Source organism: Salmo salar, chromosome ssa17 (assembly GCF_905237065.1).
Source record: "Salmo salar chromosome ssa17, Ssal_v3.1, whole genome shotgun sequence".
Taxonomy (NCBI): Eukaryota; Metazoa; Chordata; class Actinopteri; order Salmoniformes; family Salmonidae; genus Salmo; species Salmo salar.
In genome coordinates, this window is record NC_059458.1 from 83,543,148 (window position 1) to 83,560,647 (window position 17,500).

Below are 17,500 nucleotides of genomic sequence, written 5' to 3' on the forward strand. Positions count from 1 at the left end.
TCTCTTCCCTCTCTCCATCCCTCTCCCCTATCGCTCCCTCCATCCCTCTCTCTGTCTCTCTCTCTCTCCCTCCCTCTCTCTGCCTCTCTCGCTCCCTCTGGCTCTCCCCCACCTCCCTCTTTGTCTCTTTCCTTCCCTCTCTCTGTCTCTCTCACTCCCTCTGGGGGAGGAGGGAGGAGAAGGAGGGAGGAGGAGGGAGGAGAAGGAGGGAGGAGAAGGAGGGAGGGGGAGGAGAAGGAAGAAGGAGGAGAAGGAGGGAGAAGGGAGAAGGAGGAGAAGAAGGGAGAAGGAGGGAGGAGAAGGGAGAAGGAGAAGGAGGGAGGAAGAAGGAGGGGAAAGAGAAGGAGGGAGGAGAAGGAGGGAGGAGGAGGAGGAGGGAGGAGAAGGAAAGAGGAAGAGGGAGGGGGAGCAGAAGGGAGAAGAGAGAAGGAGGGAGGAGAAGGGAGGAGGAGAAGGAGAAGTAGGGAGGAAGAGGGAGGGGGAGGAGAAGGGAGAAGGGAGAAGGAGGGAGGAGAAGGGAGAAGGAGGAGAAGGAGGGAGGAGAAGGAGGGAGGAAGAGGGAGGGGGAGGAGAAGGAGGGGAAGAAGGGAGAAGTAGGGAGGCAGGGGAAAGAAAGGTCATGGATGTGATCAGTCACAGTGACATGGTGTTGCATTACATTCAGCAACCACATCTCAACCTGATCCCTGTTGTCCTTCTGGAGACCAGTACTGTTGCTGTCCTCTGGAGACCAGTACTGTTGTTGTTATCCTCTGGAGACCAGTACTGTTGTTATCCTCTGGAGACCAGTACTGTTGCTGTTATCCTCTGGAGACCAGTACTGTTGTTATCCTCTGGAGACCAGTACTGTTGTTGTCCTCTGGAGACCAGTACTGTTGCTGTTATCCTCTGGAGACCAGTACTGTTGCTGTTATCCTCTGGAGACCAGTACTGTTGTTGTCCCTCTGGAGACCAGTACTGTTGCTGTTGTCCTTCTGGAGACCAGTACTGTTGTTATCCTCTGGAGACCAGTACTGTTGTTGTCCCTCTGGAGACCAGTACTGTTGCTGTTATCCTCTGGAGACCAGTACTGTTGTTATCCTCTGGAGACCAGTACTGTTGCTGTTATCCTTTGGTGACCAGTACTGTTGCTGTTATCCTCTGGAGACCAGTACTGTTGCTGTTATCCTCTGGAGACCAGTACTGTTGCTGTTATCCTCTGGAGACCAGTACTGTTGCTGTTATCCTCTGGAGACCAGTACTGTTGCTGTTATCCTCTGGAGACCAGTACTGTTGTTGTTGTCCTCTGGAGACCAGTACTGTTGCTGTTATCCTCTGGAGACCAGTACTGTTGCTGTTATCCTCTGGAGACCAGTACTGTTGCTGTTATCCTTTGGTGACCAGTACTGTTGCTGTTATCCTCTGGAGACCAGTACTGTTGTTGTTGTCCTCTGGAGACCAGTACTGTTGCTGTTATCCTCTGGAGACCAGTACTGTTGCTGTTATCCTCTGGAGACCAGTACTGTTGCTGTTATCCTCTGGAGACCAGTACTGTTGCTGTTATCCTCTGGAGACCAGTACTGTTGCTGTTATCCTCTGGAGACCAGTACTGTTGTTGTCCCTCTGGAGACCAGTACTGTTGCTGTTATCCTCTGGAGACCAGTACTGTTGCTGTTATCCTCTGGAGACCAGTACTGTTGTTATCCTCTGGAGACCAGTACTGTTGTTGTTATCCTCTGGAGACCAGTACTGTTGTTATCCTCTGGAGACCAGTACTGTTGCTGTTATCCTCTGGAGACCAGTACTGTTGCTGTTATCCTCTGGAGACCAGTACTGTTGTTATCCTCTGGAGACCAGTACTGTTGCTGTTATCCTCTGGAGACCAGTACTGTTGTTATCCTCTGGAGACCAGTACTGTTGTTGTTATCCTCTGGAGACCAGTACTGTTGCTGTTATCCTCTGGAGACCAGTACTGTTGTTATCCTCTGGAGACCAGTACTGTTGTTATCCTCTGGAGACCAGTACTGTTGTTATCCTCTGGAGACCAGTACTGTTGTTATCCTCTGGAGACCAGTACTGTTGTTATCCTCTGGAGACCAGTACTGTTGTTATCCTCTGGAGACCAGTACTGTTGTTATCCTCTGGAGACCAGTACTGTTGTTGTTATCCTCTGGAGACCAGTACTGTTGCTGTTATCCACTGGAGACCAGTACTGTTGTTATCCTCTGGAGACCAGTACTGTTGTTATCCTCTGGAGACCAGTACTGTTGCTGTTATCCTCTGGAGACCAGTACTGTTGTTGTCCCTCTGGAGACCAGTACTGTTGTTATCCTCTGGAGACCAGTACTGTTGTTATCCTCTGGAGACCAGTACTGTTGTTATCCTCTGGAGACCAGTACTGTTGTTGTTATCCTCTGGAGACCAGTACTGTTGCTGTTATCCTCTGGAGACCAGTACTGTTGTTATCCTCTGGAGACCAGTACTGTTGTTATCCTCTGGAGACCAGTACTTTTGTTGTTATCCTCTGGAGACCAGTACTGTTGCTGTTATCCTCTGGAGACCAGTACTGTTGCTGTTATCCTCTGGAGACCAGTACTGTTGCTGTTATCCTCTGGAGACCAGTACTGTTGCTGTTATCCTCTGGAGACCAGTACTGTTGCTGTTATCCTCTGGAGACCAGTACTGTTGCTGTTATCCTCTGGAGACCAGTACTGTTGTTATCCTCTGGAGACCAGTACTGTTGTTGTTATCCTCTGGAGACCAGTACTGTTGTTATCCTCTGGAGACCAGTACTGTTGCTGTTATCCTCTGGAGACCAGTACTGTTGCTGTTATCCTCTGGAGACCAGTACTGTTGTTATCCTCTGGAGACCAGTACTGTTGTTATCCTCTGGAGACCAGTACTGTTGCTGTTATCCTCTGGAGACCAGTACTGTTGTTATCCTCTGGAGACCAGTACTGTTGTTGTTATCCTCTGGAGACCAGTACTGTTGCTGTTATCCTCTGGAGACCAGTACTGTTGTTATCCTCTGGAGACCAGTACTGTTGCTGTTATCCTCTGGAGACCAGTACTGTTGCTGTTATCCTCTGGAGACCAGTACTGTTGCTGTTATCCTCTGGAGACCAGTACTGTTGCTGTTATCCTCTGGAGACCAGTACTGTTGTTGTCCCTCTGGAGACCAGTACTGTTGCTGTTATCCTCTGGAGACCAGTACTGTTGTTATCCTCTGGAGACCAGTACTGTTGCTGTTATCCTCTGGAGACCAGTACTGTTGCTGTTATCCTCTGGAGACCAGTACTGTTGTTATCCTCTGGAGACCAGTACTGTTGCTGTTATCCTCTGGAGACCAGTACTGTTGCTGTTATCCTCTGGAGACCAGTACTGTTGCTGTTATCCTCTGGAGACCAGTACTGTTGTTGTCCCTCTGGAGACCAGTACTGTTGCTGTTATCCTCCGGAGACCAGTACTGTTGTTATCCTCTGGAGACCAGTACTGTTGTTGTCCTCTGGAGACCAGTACTGTTGTTATCCTCTGGAGACCAGTACTGTTGCTGTTATCCTCTGGAGACCAGTACTGTTGCTGTTATCCTCTGGAGACCAGTACTGTTGCTGTTATCCTCTGGAGACCAGTACTGTTGCTGTTATCCTCTGGAGACCAGTACTGCTGTTATCCTCTGGAGACCAGTACTGTTGCTGTTATCCTCTGGAGACCAGTACTGTTGTTATCCTCTGGAGACCAGTACTGTTGCTGTTATCCTCTGGAGACCAGTTCTGTTGCTGTTATCCTCTGGAGACCAGTACTGTTGTTGTCCCTCTGGAGACCAGTACTGTTGCTGTTATCCTCTGGAGACCAGTACTGTTGTTATCCTCTGGAGACCAGTACTGTTGTTATCCTCTGGAGACCAGTACTGTTGTTGTACCGTAATGGATGGAGGTGCTGTGTGTATGTGACAACATTTTGTCACACTTGGAGACTGGTTGTATGGCTGAACTCTCCATCATAACATGGCTGTGTCTTGAGCTAGTGGGGTACATTGAAGCAGCTATAGGCTAGCTATTCTCTATGTATGTATTACATATGGCAAATGTTTTCTCTGGTATTTCATATGTTTTCAATATGGACCAGTGGGGAGTTTGGAAATATATGCAACATTTATGTTACGTAGAAACTGAGGCCAACTTTTCCACAAGTTTCAATATTAATAATTTACTGTGGCAAGAAAAAGTATGTGAACCCTTTGGATTTCTGCATAAATTGGTCAAGAATTTGATCTGATCGTCATCTAGGTCACAACAGACAAACACAGTCTGATTAAACTAATAACACAAACAATGATACGTGTTCATGTCTTTATTGAACCCACCGTGTGAACATTCACAGTGCAGGGTGGAACAAGTATGTGAACCTTTGGACTTAATAACTGGTTGACCCTCCTTTGGCAGCAATAACCTCAACCAAACGTTTTCTGTAGTTGTGGATCAGACCTGCACAGCAGTCAGGAGGAATTCTGGACCATTCCTCTTTACAAAACTGTTTCAGTTCAGCAATATTCTTGGGATGTCTGGTGTGAACTGCTCTCGAGGTCATGCCACAGCATCTGAATCGGGTTGAGGTCAGGACTCTGACTGGGCCACTCCAGAAGGTGTATTTTCTTCTGTTGAAGACATTCTGTTGTTGACTTACTTCTGTGTTTTGGGTCGTTGTCCTGTTACATCACCCAACTTCTGTTGAGCTTCAATTGGCGGACAGATAGCCTAACATTCTCCTGCAAAATGTCTTGATAAACTTGGGAATTCATTTTTCCATCGATGATAGCAAACTGTCCAGGCCCTGAGGCAGCAAAGCAGCCCCAAACCATGATGCTCCCTCCACCATACTTTACAGTTGGGATGAGGTTTTGATGTTGGTGTGCTGTGCATTTTTCTCCACACATAGTGTTTTGTGTTCCTTCCAAACAACTCAACTGTAGTTTCATCTGTCCACAGAATATTTTGCCAGTAGCGCTGTGGAACATCCAGGTGCTCTTTTGCGAACTTCAGACGTGCAGCAATGTTTTTTTTTGGACAGAAGTGGCTTCTTCCGTGGTGTCCTCCCATGAACACCATTCATGTTTAGTGTTTTACGTGTCATAGACTCATCAACAGAGATGTTAGCATGTTCCAGAGATTTCTGTAAGTCTTTAGCTGACACTCTAGGATTCTTCTTAACCTCATTGAGCATTCTGCGCTGTCCTCTTGCAGTCATCTTTGCAGGACGGCCACTCCTAGAGAGAGTAGCAACAGTGCTGAACTTTCTCCATCTATAGACAATGTGTCTTACTGTGGACTGATGAACATCAAGGCTTTTAGAGATACTTTTGTAACCCTTTCCAGCTTTATGCAAGACAACAATTCTCAATCTTAGGTGTAAGACTGTGTTTGTCTGTTGTTGTAACCTAGATGAAGATCAGATCAAATTCTTGACCAATTTATAGCGTTTACATTGAGTGTCAGAAAACACACTCGTAACCATGGCAACTGGCCTAAATGAAAGCTGGCAGGTTGGCCTCGAGTGAAGGGAGGAGAGGAGAGAGGTAGAGAGAGGAGACGGGACAGGGAGAAGAGGAGATGGGACAGGAAGAGGAGATGGGACAGGAAGAGGAGACGGGACAGGGAGAAGAGGAGAGAGGGAGAGAGAGAGGAGACGGGACAGGGAGAAGAGGAGAGAGGGAGAGAGAGAGGAGACGGGACAGGGAGAAGAGGAGACGGGACAGGGAGAAGAGGAGAGAGGGAGAGAGAGAGGAGACGGGACAGGGAGAAGAGGAGAGAGGGAGAGAGAGAGGAGACGGGACAGGGAGAAGAGGAGAGAGGGAGAGAGAGAGGAGACGGGACAGGGAGAAGAGGAGAGAGGGAGAGAGAGAGGAGACGGGACAGGGAGAAGAGGAGAGAGGGAGAGAGAGAGGAGACGGGACAGGGAGAAGAGGAGAGAGGGAGAGAGAGAGGAGACAGGACAGGGAGAAGAGGAGACGGGACAGGGAGAAGAGGAGACGGGACAGGGAGAAGAGGAGAGAGGGAGAGAGAGAGGAGACGGGACAGGGAGAAGAGGAGAGAGGGAGAGAGAGAGGAGATGGGACAGGGAGAAGAGGAGAGAGGGAGAGAGAGAGAGGAGACGGGACAGGGAGAAGAGGAGACGGGACAGGGAGAAGAGGAGAGAGGGAGAGAGAGAGGAGACGGGAAAGGGAGAAGAGGAGAGAGGGAGAGAGAGAGGAGACGGGACAGGGAGAAGAGGAGAGAGGGAGAGAGAGAGGAGACGGGACAGGGAGAAGAGGAGAGAGGGAGAGAGAGAGGAGACGGGACAGGGAGAAGAGGAGAGTCCTATGAAATAACAGATACACATTTGGCAGTGAAGGGGTTACAGCGTGGGTGAGTGAAATCCTCTTATTTTGATTTGTCACCAATTGATTATTAGAGACGTGTCCTGGTCCCTGCTCCTAGCCCTGACTCACCCCCTGGTCCCTGCTCCTAGCCCTGACTCACCCCTGGTCCCTGCTCCTAGCCCTGACTCACCCCTGGTCTCTGCTCCTAGCACTGACTCACCCCTGGTCCCTGCTCCTAGCCCTGACTCACCCCTGGTCTCTGCTCCTAGCCCTGACTCACCCCTGGTCCCTGCTCCTAGCCCTGACTCACCCCTGGTCCCTGCTCCTAGCCCTGACTCACCCCTGGTCTCTGCTCCTAGCCCTGACTCACCCCTGGTCTCTGCTCCTAGCCCTGACTCACCCCTGGTCTCTGCTCCTAGCCCTGACTCACCCCTGGTCCCTGCTCCTAGCCCTGACTCACCCCTGGTCCCTGCTCCTAGCCCTGACTCACCCCTGGTCCCTGCTCCTAGCCTTGACTCAGCCCTGAAATGTAGTGTGTGTGTGTGTGTGTGTGTGTGTGTGTGTGTGTGTGTGTGTGTGTGCGTGCGTGCGTGCGTGCGTGCGTGTGTGTGTGCCTCTCATAGGCCCTACTCTGTGTAAATGTCATTAGTCTCTCTTTATAGTGGAATGTGTCACTAGAGAAAGTAAATAGGCCAATATAGACTCCTTTATTAGTCTCATTTACAGTTTCACTCTTTACTAAAGACAACCCAGAACAACACCAAGCCTCTCCTTAACTGGAGGAAGAGGAGGAGGAGGAGGTGGAGGAGGAGGAGAGGAGGAGGAGGAGGAGGAGGAGGCGGAGAGGAGGGGGAGAGGAGGGGGAGAGGAGGAGAGGAGAGAGAAAAGATAGAATTACAGTAGAAGGGGGTAGAGAGATAAGAAGATGAGAGGGAGGAGAAATAGAGATACAGAGAAAGAGGGTGAGAGAGGGAGGGAGGGAGGGGGGAGAAGTGTTGAAGCTGAACAGAAGATGAGACGGAGGAGGAGTCAGCATCACCTCAGAATAAAAACCATCTCCCTCTCTCTCTCTCTCTCTCTCTCTCTCTCTCTCTCTCTCTCTCTCTATCCCTCCATCCCTAATCTACAACTGTGTACTCCTCACTTCTATAGTCAACACATTACACATAACTATCCCCATCCCCAGCCCCGTCCCCATCCCCAGCCCCGTCCCCAGCCCCGTCCCCATCCCCAGCCCCTCCCCCAGCCCCGTCCCCAGCCCCTCCCCCAGCCCCAGCCCCGTCCCCAGCCCAGTCCCCAGCCCCGCCCCAGCCCCAGCCCCGTCCCCAGCCCAACACAGTAAATTGTCTGTAAATTGATGCTTAGATTAGTATAGGGGTCAAGTCTTTCCAGCTTCACAGTCATTTGTAAGGTTTTGTTGGGTTTTGTAAGAGCAGGGAATATAAATTGTCTGGAAGTCTAGATATACATTGTACTCCTGCTAAAACAACAGGCTTCTGTCCAGAGGAAAAGAGAGTGTTCTGAGACGATGGGGCCAAAACCTCTCTACAATACTGGACTGTTTTCTAGCTGGGCTGGGGGGCTGTTTTCTAGCTGGGCTGGGGGGCTGTTTTCTAGCTGGGCTGGGGGGCTGTTTTCTAGCTGGGCTGGGGGGCTGTTTTCTAGCTGGGCTGGGGGGGCTGTTTTCTAGCTGGGCTGGGGGGCTGTTTTCTAGCTGGGCTGGGGGGCTGTTTTCTAGCTGGGCTGGGGGACTGTTTTCTAGCTGGGCTGGGGGGCTGTTTTCTAGCTGGGCTGGGGGGACTGTTTTCTAGCTGGGCTGGGGGCTGTTATCTAGCTGGGCTGGGGGACTGTTTTCTAGCTGGGCTGGGGGGACTGTTTTCTAGCTGGGCTGGGGGGCTGTTTTCTAGCTGGGCTGGGGGACTGTTTTCTAGCTGGGCTGGGGGGGACTGTTTTCTAGCTGGGCTGGGGGGCTGTTTTCTAGCTGGGCTGGGGGGGACTGTTTTCTAGCTGGGCTGGGGGGACTGTTTTCTAGCTGGGCTGGGGGGCTGTTTTCTAGCTGGGCTGGGGGGGACTGTTTTCTAGCTGGGCTGGGGGACTGTTTTCTAGCTGGGCTGGGGGAGACTGTCTACAAGGCAGGTTTTTGGCTCGAGACGACAATATTGAAAAGCATTTATTTTTTTCATGTGGTCTACCCGATGACAACCATCTGGCTGAAGAACAAATCATCTTCAAGATATTTATTTAATTTTTCTGAGAGTAAACTCTGTTAGAAGTTCTGGCAGTTAGGGAGTTTTCTGTGCACGTTCAGAACACGGAGACAAAGGTTCCTTCAATGTATTTTTCTGTAGGAGACAGCTTTCTTCAGTGACTGTGTATCAGAGTTGAAAGACGCCCTAACTGTGTACATCATGTATTAATTGTTTTATTTAACGAGGCAAGTCAGTTATGAACAAATACTTATTTACAATGACGGCCTACTGGGGAACACTGGGTTAACTGCCTTGTTCAGGGGCAGAACGACAGATTTTTACCTTGTCAGCTCGGGGATTCGATCCAGCAACCTTTTGGTTACTAGTCCAACACTCTAACTACTAGGCTACCTGCCGTGTATGTGTGTGTGTGTGTGTGTATTTGTGTGTGTGTGTGTGTGTGTGTATTTGTGTGTGTGTGTGTGTGTGTGTGTGTGTGTGTGTGTGTGTGTGTGTGTGTGTGTGTGTGTGTGTGTGTGTATGTATGTGCGTGTGTGTATTCATGTGTGTGTGCGTGTGTGTGTGTATTCATGTGTGTGTGTGTGTGTGTGTGTGTGTGTGTGTGTGTGTGTGTGTGTGTGTGTGTGTGTGTGTGTGTGTGTGTGTATGTATGTGCGTGTGTGTATTCAGTGTGTGTGTGTGTGTGTGTGTGTGTGTGTGTGTGTATTCATGTGTGTGTGCGTGTGTGTGTGTATTCATGTGTGTGTGTGTGTGTGTGTGTGTGTGTGTGTGTGTGTGTGTGTGTGTATGTTGCGTGTGTGTATTCATGTGTGTGTGTGTGTGTGTGTGTGTGTGTATTCATGTGTGTGTGCGTGTGTGTGTTTATTCATGTGTGTGTGTGTGTGTGTGTGTGTGAGTGTGTGTGTGTGTGTGTGTGTGTGTGTGTGTGTGTGTAGTGTGTGTGTGAGTGTGTGTGTGAGTGTGTGTGTGTGTGTGTGTGTGTGTGTGTGTGTGTGAGTGTGTGTGTGTGTGTGTGCGTGTGTGTGTGTGTGTGTGTGAGTGAGTGAGTGTGTGTGTGTGTGTGTGTGTGTGTGTGTGTGTGTGTGTGAGTGTGTGTGAGTGTGTGTGTGTGTGTGTGTGTGTGTGTGTGTGTGTGTGTGTGTGAGTGTGTGTGCGTGTGAGTGTGTGTGTGTGTGTGTGTGTGTGTGTGTGTGTGTGTGTGTGTGTGTGTGTGTGTGTGTGTGTGTGTGTGTGTGTGTGTGTGTGTGTGTGTGTGTGTGTGTGTGAGTGTGTAGGTTACTAGGTTACTGAATTACAAACACAGCCGAACCGTAGTGCTCATTGTATTGTGGATTGAATGATTGTCATTGGTTTGATTGAATAAGAACCCAGTCCAGAGGGAATCAGGACATAGACATGCCAACACCAGCCGGCTCTGAAAAACTCTAGTACTGGGAATGCTCCTGTGTTGAGAGGGGTGGTAGGAGCAGGGGTTAGGGGGCCAGGGGTTAGAGGTCAGAGTCCTACCTGCTCTGAGGTCATGTTGTGAAGCTGTGTCTCCCAGGCGGTGTGTTGAGAGCTGTGGTAGGAGGAGGGGGTCAGGTCCTGCAGGATCTGGGGGTCTCTCTCCTGACACAGGTCTCTCAGGTGACCAATATACATCTTCAGCTTACTGCGGTTCTGGTTCAGGTCCAGGAGAGGGGGGATGATCTGGAGAGGAGGAGGAGGAGGAGGGGGATTAGAGGAGAGACAGTTGAAACGTTACAATATGGCTCCACATGAAGTGGAGTTGGAAGTGAATAGAGAGACAGATGAGGATGAAGGACAGGACATGCAGCAGCTGAATGAACACAACATCCATTCCATCTCATCACAGAGGAATGAACAGGAGAATGATACTAAAGGACTCCCAGGATCCTCCATCAGTTCCATCTCATCACAGAGGAATGAACAGGAGAATGATACTAAAGGACTCCCAGGATCCTCCATCAGTTCCATCTCATCACAGAGGAATGAACAGGAGAATGATACTAAAGGACTCCCAGGATCCTCCATCAGTTCCATCTCATCACAGAGGAATGAACAGGAGAATGATACTAAAGGACTCCCAGGATCCTCCATCCATTCCATCTCATCACAGAGGAATGAACAGGAGAATGATACTAAAGGACTCCCAGGATCCTCCATCAGTTCCATCTCATCACATCACAGAGGAATGAACAGGAGAATGATACTAAAGGACTCCCAGGATCCTCCATCAGTTCCATCTCATCACAGAGGAATGAACAGGAGAATGATACTAAAGGACTCCCAGGATCCTCCATCAGTTCCATCTCATCACAGAGGAATGAACAGGAGAATGATACTAAAGGACTCCCAGGATCCTCCATCAGTTCCATCTCATCACAGAGGAATGAACAGGAGAATGATACTAAAGGACTCCCAGGATCCTCCATCAGTTCCATCTCATCACAGAGGAATGAACAGGAGAATGATACTAAAGGACTCCCAGGATCCTCCATCAGTTCCATCTCATCACAGAGGAATGAACAGGAGAATGATACTAAAGGGACTCCCAGGATCCTCCATCAGTTCCATCTCATCACAGAGGAATGAACAGGAGAATGATACTAAAGGACTCCCAGGATCCTCCATCAGTTCCATCTCATCACAGAGGAATGAACAGGAGAATGATACTAAAGGACTCCCAGGATCCTCCATCAGTTCCATCTCATCACAGAGGAATGAACAGGAGAATGATACTAAAGGACTCCCAGGATCCTCCATCAGTTCCATCTCATCACAGAGGAATGAACAGGAGAATGATACTAAAGGACTCCCAGGATCCTCCATCAGTTCCATCTCATCACAGAGGAATGAACAGGAGAATGATACTAAAGGACTCCCAGGATCCTCCATCAGTTCCATCTCATCACAGAGGAATGAACAGGAGAATGATACTAAAGGACTCCCAGGATCCTCCACAGTTGGGCTGGATGATGTTATGCTGCTGGATGAATAGGAGCTATTCAACACACCTCTAAACATATCTCAGAAAGCTCTGAAACACTGAGACACTGTCACCGTAAAGCACTTTCTATACTCCCACTGTCTACCCCTCTACCACAGATATGACCATGGTTCTGCCTAATGATGATCTATGGAGAGGCAGATATTTCTGCCTGGATTAGGTGGTGGCAGAGGCATCTCAAGGTGGAGTTTTGGTGGTACAGTGTGTGTGAACTGTGACCCAATGTGTGTGTGTTTGTGTGTGTGAGAGAGGTGTGGGCAGACACCGATGGACACAGTAGATGCTGGCAGTACCATGTAAGGGGATAGGTTCCTTAAGCAGGACTTTCTGCAACCCCTTCACACACACACACACACACACACACACACACACACACACACACACACACACACACACACACACACACACACACACACACACACACACACACACACACACACACCCTGCCGGCACCATCATCACCCGCCTCGTGCTCTTTCCAGATGGAATGTTCCTCGCGGTGCGACGATTGGGCTATTGGTTTTGGGCTGCGGCTCGCTACAGAAGGCCCATAATGGGGGTCCATTTCTCCAAACTAGCAGAGAACGAGAAGAACTTCTCCTAGATAAACAATTTGCTGGAGTGGGCAGAGCACACAGACTTCAACATATGTGGCGCCCTATTCCCTATTTAGTGCACTAGGGTCCATAGGACTCTGATGAAAGGTAGTGCACTACATAGGGAATAGGGTGCTGTTTTGGGAAGCAGACTGAGGGCTTGGGAGCACAGAGAATGACACTCTGTTTGCGTTTGAACTGGAGCGGTGAAATAGCCATCGTCCTCAGTTACTAGAATACACATCCGTAAAAGAAGGGAAGCATGGAACATGGAAAAAGGAGAGGAAGGGAGGGAAGAGAGAGGGAAAGAAAGAGAGAGGGAGATGGAGGGATGGAGAAAATATGGTTTCGGCTGAGGTTTGAAGCGGTCCGATGTGCAAACGTGAGAGGGAACATTTGTGTCCACACACTTTATTAATTCTTATTAACCCATGTATCTTTTCCAGAACCCAATGTTATTCTGTTATTGTTGGCTCGGCAGGAGACGGCCTGCACTCTAGGGTGGATCAGGACTGGAAGGAGAGCGAGAGGGAGGGAATGGAAGAGTGAAAGAAGGAGAGAGAGACGCAGACACAGACAAGAAAGAGAGAGCGAGAGCGAAAGAGACAGACAGACAGAGGTATGGTAGCGTAGGGAGAGATTAAGGGAACGCTAGAGGGAGAGACCATTAGCGCTTGAGTCAAAGAGAAATGGGTGAAGAAAGAAAGAGAGAGAGAGAAAGAGGGAGTGAGAGAAGGACGTTTTCCAAGAGAAATGTCTGAGTGGTTCACCAGCAAATAACTTATGGTCTGAATCAAACTAAATGACAAGAGAGAGAGAGAGAGAGACAGAGAGAGAGAGACAGAAAGAGGGGGTGAGAGAGAAAGAGAGAGAGAGGGGGGTGAGAGAGAAAGAGAGAGAGAGAGAGACAGAGAGAGAGAGACAGAAAGAGAGAGAGAGGGGGTGAGAGAGAAAGAGAGAGAGAGGGGAGGTGAGAGAGAAAGATAGAGAGAGAGGGGGTGAGAGAGAAAGAGAGAGAGAGAGAGAGAGAGAGAGAGGGGGGTGAGAGAGAAAGAGAGAGAGAGGGGGGTGAGAGAGAAAGAGAGAGAGAGAGAAAGAGAGAGAGAGAGAGAGAGAGAGAGAGAGAGAGGGGGGGTGAGAGAGAAAGAGAGAGAGAGGGGGGGTGAGAGAGAAAGAGAGAGAGAGAGAGAGAGAGAGAGAGAGAGAGAGAGAGAGAGACAGAGGGGGTGAGAGAAAGAGAGAGAGAGAGAGAGAGAGAGAGAGGGGTGAGAGAGAGAGAGAGAAAGAGACAGAGAGAGAGAAAGAGAGAGAGAGCGAGAGAGAGAGAGACAGAGGGGGGTGAGAGAGAAAGAGAGAAAGAGAGAGAGAGAGAGAGAGAGAGAGAGAGACAGAGGGGGTGAGAGAGAAAGAGAGAGAGAGAGAGAGAAAGAGAGAGAGAGACAGAGGGGGTGAGAGAGAAAGAGAGAGAGAGAGAGAGAGAGAGAGAAAGAGAGAGAGAGACAGAGGGGGGGTGAGAGAGAAAGAGAGAAAAAGAGCAGTAGTCTTCACTGGGTCTAGCAATACAGAGCCACAACACTGTCCCACAGCAACAGTACCCCAGCAACAGGGTCCTAGCAACAGACCCTAGCAACAGTACCCCAGCAACAGTACCACAGCAACAGTACCCCAGCAACAGTACCCCAGCAACCTGCAGTATCATCTGTCTCAGACACAGCAACATAGAATACAATCACACTCATCTCTACGGCAACCAGTCCCGGTCCTGGCCGTTGTGTCACCCTCCTCCTATCCCCTCAGAACTACCAGGTCCGGTCCTGGCCGTTGTGTCACCCTCCTCCTATCCCCTCAGAACTACCAGACCCGGTCCTGGCCGTTTGTGTCACCCTCCTCCTATCCCCTCAGAACTACCAGGTCCGGTCCTGGCCGTTGTGTCACCCTCCTCCTATCCCCTCAGAACTACCAGACCCGGTCCTGGCCGTTGTGTCACCCTCCTCCTATCCCCTCAGAACTACCAGGCCCGGTCCTGGCCGTTGTGTCACCCTCCTCCTATCCCCTCAGAACTACCAGACCCGGTCCTGGCCGTTGTGTCACCCTCCTCCTATCCCCTCAGAACTACCAGGCCCGGTCCTGGCCGTTGTGTCACCCTCCTCCTATCCCCGTAGAACTACCAGACCCGGTCCTGGCCGTTGTGTCACCCTCCTCCTATCCCCTCAGAACTACCAGGCCCGGTCCTGGCCGTTGTGTCACCCTCCTCCTATCCCCTCAGAACTACCAGACCCGGTCCTGGCCGTTGTGTCACCCTCCTCCTATCCCCTCAGAACTACCAGGCCCGGTCCTGGCCGTTGTGTCACCCTCCTCCTATCCCCCGTAGAACTACCAGGCCCGGTCCTGGACGTTGTGTCACCCTCCTCCTATCCCCACAGAACTACAATAGTGTAACCTAGAGTGTCTACCCACAATGCAAAGTTCTGAATGCCTATCCATGCCGTACCGTTGCAGTGGTTATATCAGCCTAGTCCTGATTCCTGACCAAGGCTAAGAACTGCATATCAGCTACCCTGGTTTATCAGGAGGAATTCTGAGCCTACACACTGAGAATCACTGTGTTTACACGGTGGGAAACGCAGAAGGACTTCTTCTTTGCTATGATCAGCTCATCAATAATCAACGAATAGGTCTACAACTGAAATCAGTCAAACTCCCCGGACAGCAGTGGTGACTGGCCTCATTTCATTCCATTTGGTCCATTTTATATTGACGCGTCTTTAGGACAGGATGTTGGTTAACATTTAGACTATTTTGATGTAACAAAAAGAAAGTGTGTGTCTCATAACATTGTCAGATGCTCTCCAGGTTGTAGTCACCAACACACAGGCTACTGTTCTACTACATGACTTGTGTTGGATGACTTGGTGGAGGGTCGCTGTGCTGCATCTCTCCATCAGCCCTATGGATAGGCATCAGCCCTATGGAGAGGCATCAGCCCTATGGAGAGGCATCAGCCCTATGGAGAGGCATCAGCCCTATGGGGAGGCATCAGCCCTATGGATAGGCATCAGCCCTATGGAGAGGCATCAGCCCTATGGAGAGGCACGCTACGCAGGGACAAGATACATATGGGCCCTGATTATCTTGGGGCGGCATCAGCACTCACCTAAATAGCCCATACGATATATATATATATATATATATATATATATATATATATATATATATATAATATACACAGGGACCTCACGATACAATATTATCACAATACTTAGGTGTAGATATGATATGTATAGTGATTCTATATCTGTAGTGATTCTATATCTATAGTGATTCTATATCTATAGTGATTCTATATCTGTAGTGATTCTATATCTATTGTGATTCTATATGTATAGTGATTCTATATGTATAGTGATTCTATATCTATAGTGATTCTATATCTGTAGTGATTCTATATCTATTGTGATTCTATATGTATAGTGATTCTATATGTATAGTGAATCTATATCTATAGTACTTCTATATGTATAGTGATTCTATATCTATAGTGATTCTATATGTATAGTGATTCTATATCTATAGTGATTCTATATGTATAGTGATTCTATATCTATAGTGATTCTATATGTATAGTGATTCTATATCTATAGTGATTCTATATGTACAGTGATTCTATATCTATAGTACTTCTATATCTATAGTGATTCTATATGTACAGTTGAAGTTGGAAGTTTACATACACCTTAGCCAAATACATTTAAACTCAGTTTTTCACAATTCCTGACATTTAATCCTAGTAAAAATTCCCTGTTTTAGGTCAGTTAGGATCACCACTTTATTTTAAGAATGTGAATTGTGAGAATAATAGTAGAGAGAATGATTTATTTCAACTTGTATTTCTTTCATCAGATTCCCAGTGGGTCAGAAGTTTACATACACTCAATTAGTAATTCGTAGCATTGCCTTTAAATTGTTTAACTTGGGTCAAACATTTCGGGTAACCTTCCACAAGCTTCCCACTAGTTGGCTGAATTTTGTCCCATTCCTCCTGACAGAGCTGGTGTAACTGAGTCAGGTTTGTAGGCCTCCTTGCTCGCACACACATTTTCAATTCTGCCCACAAATTTTCTATAGGATTGAGGTCAGGGCTTTGTGATGGCCACTCCAATACCTTGACTGTGTTGTCCTTAAGCCATTTTGCCACAACTTTGGAAGTATGCTTGGGGTCATTGTCCATTTGGAAGACCCACTTGAGATGTTGCTTCTATATATTCACATAATTTTCCTCCCTTATGATGCCATTTATTTTGTGAAGTGCACCAGTCCCTCCTGCAGCAAAGCACCCCACAACATGATGCTGCCACCCCCGTGCTTCACGGTTGGGATGGTGTTCTTCGGCTTGCAAGCCTCCCCCTTTTTCCTCCAAACATAACGATGGTCATTATGGCCAAACAGTTTCATCAGACCAGAGGACATTTCTCCAAAACGATCTTTGTCTCCATGTGCAGTTGCAAACCGTACTCTGGCTTTTTTATGGTGTTTTTGGAGCAGTGGCTTCTTATTTGCTGAGTGGCCTTTCAGGTTATGTCGATCTAGGACTCGTTTAGCTGTGGACATAGATACTTTTGTACCTGTTTCCTCCAGCATCTTCACACGGTCCTTTGCTGTTGTTCTGGCATTGATTAGCACTTTTAGCACCAAAGTACGTTCATCTCTAGGAGACAGAACGCGTCTCCTTCCTGATCTGTCCTCATTTCCCCAGTCTGTCTAACTACTGTAAGATATGACCTGTCCTCATTTCCCCAGTCTGTCTAACTACTGTAAGATGTGACCTGTCCTCATTTCCCCAGTCTGTCTAACTACTGTAAGATGTGATCTGTCCTCATTTCCCCAGTCTGTCTGTCTAACTACTGTAAGATGTGACCTGTCCTCATTTCCCCAGTCTGTCTGTCCAACTACTGTAAGATGTGATCTGTCCTCATTTCCCCAGTCTGTCTGTCTGTCTAACTACTGTAAGATGTGACCTGTCCTCATTTCCCCAGTCAGTCTAACTACTGTAAGATGTGATCTGTCCTCATTTCCCCAGTCTGTCTGTCTAACTACTGTAAGATGTGATCTGTCCTCATTTCCCCAGTCTGTCTGTCTGTCTAACTACTGTAAGATGTGACCTGTCCTCATTTCCCCAGTCTGTCTAACTACTGTAAGATGTGATCTGTCCTCATTTCCCCAGTCTGTCTGTCTAACTACTGTAAGATGTGACCTGTCCTCATTTCCCCAGTCTGTCTAACTACTGTAAGATGTGATCTGTCCTCATTTCCCCAGTCTGTCTAACTACTGTAAGATGTGACCTGTCCTCATT

General features: G+C 48.5%; 1 protein-coding gene across 1 annotated transcript in view; it reads right to left on the reverse strand.

The window, feature by feature from the left end:
• The window catches only part of LOC106599296 (ELKS/Rab6-interacting/CAST family member 1), a 678,087-nt gene that overhangs the window by 77,490 nt on the left and 583,097 nt on the right, over positions 1-17,500 (reverse strand). The window contains 1 exon segment of the mRNA XM_045700260.1: positions 10,051-10,233. Coding sequence (XP_045556216.1) covers positions 10,051-10,233 — 183 coding nt within the window.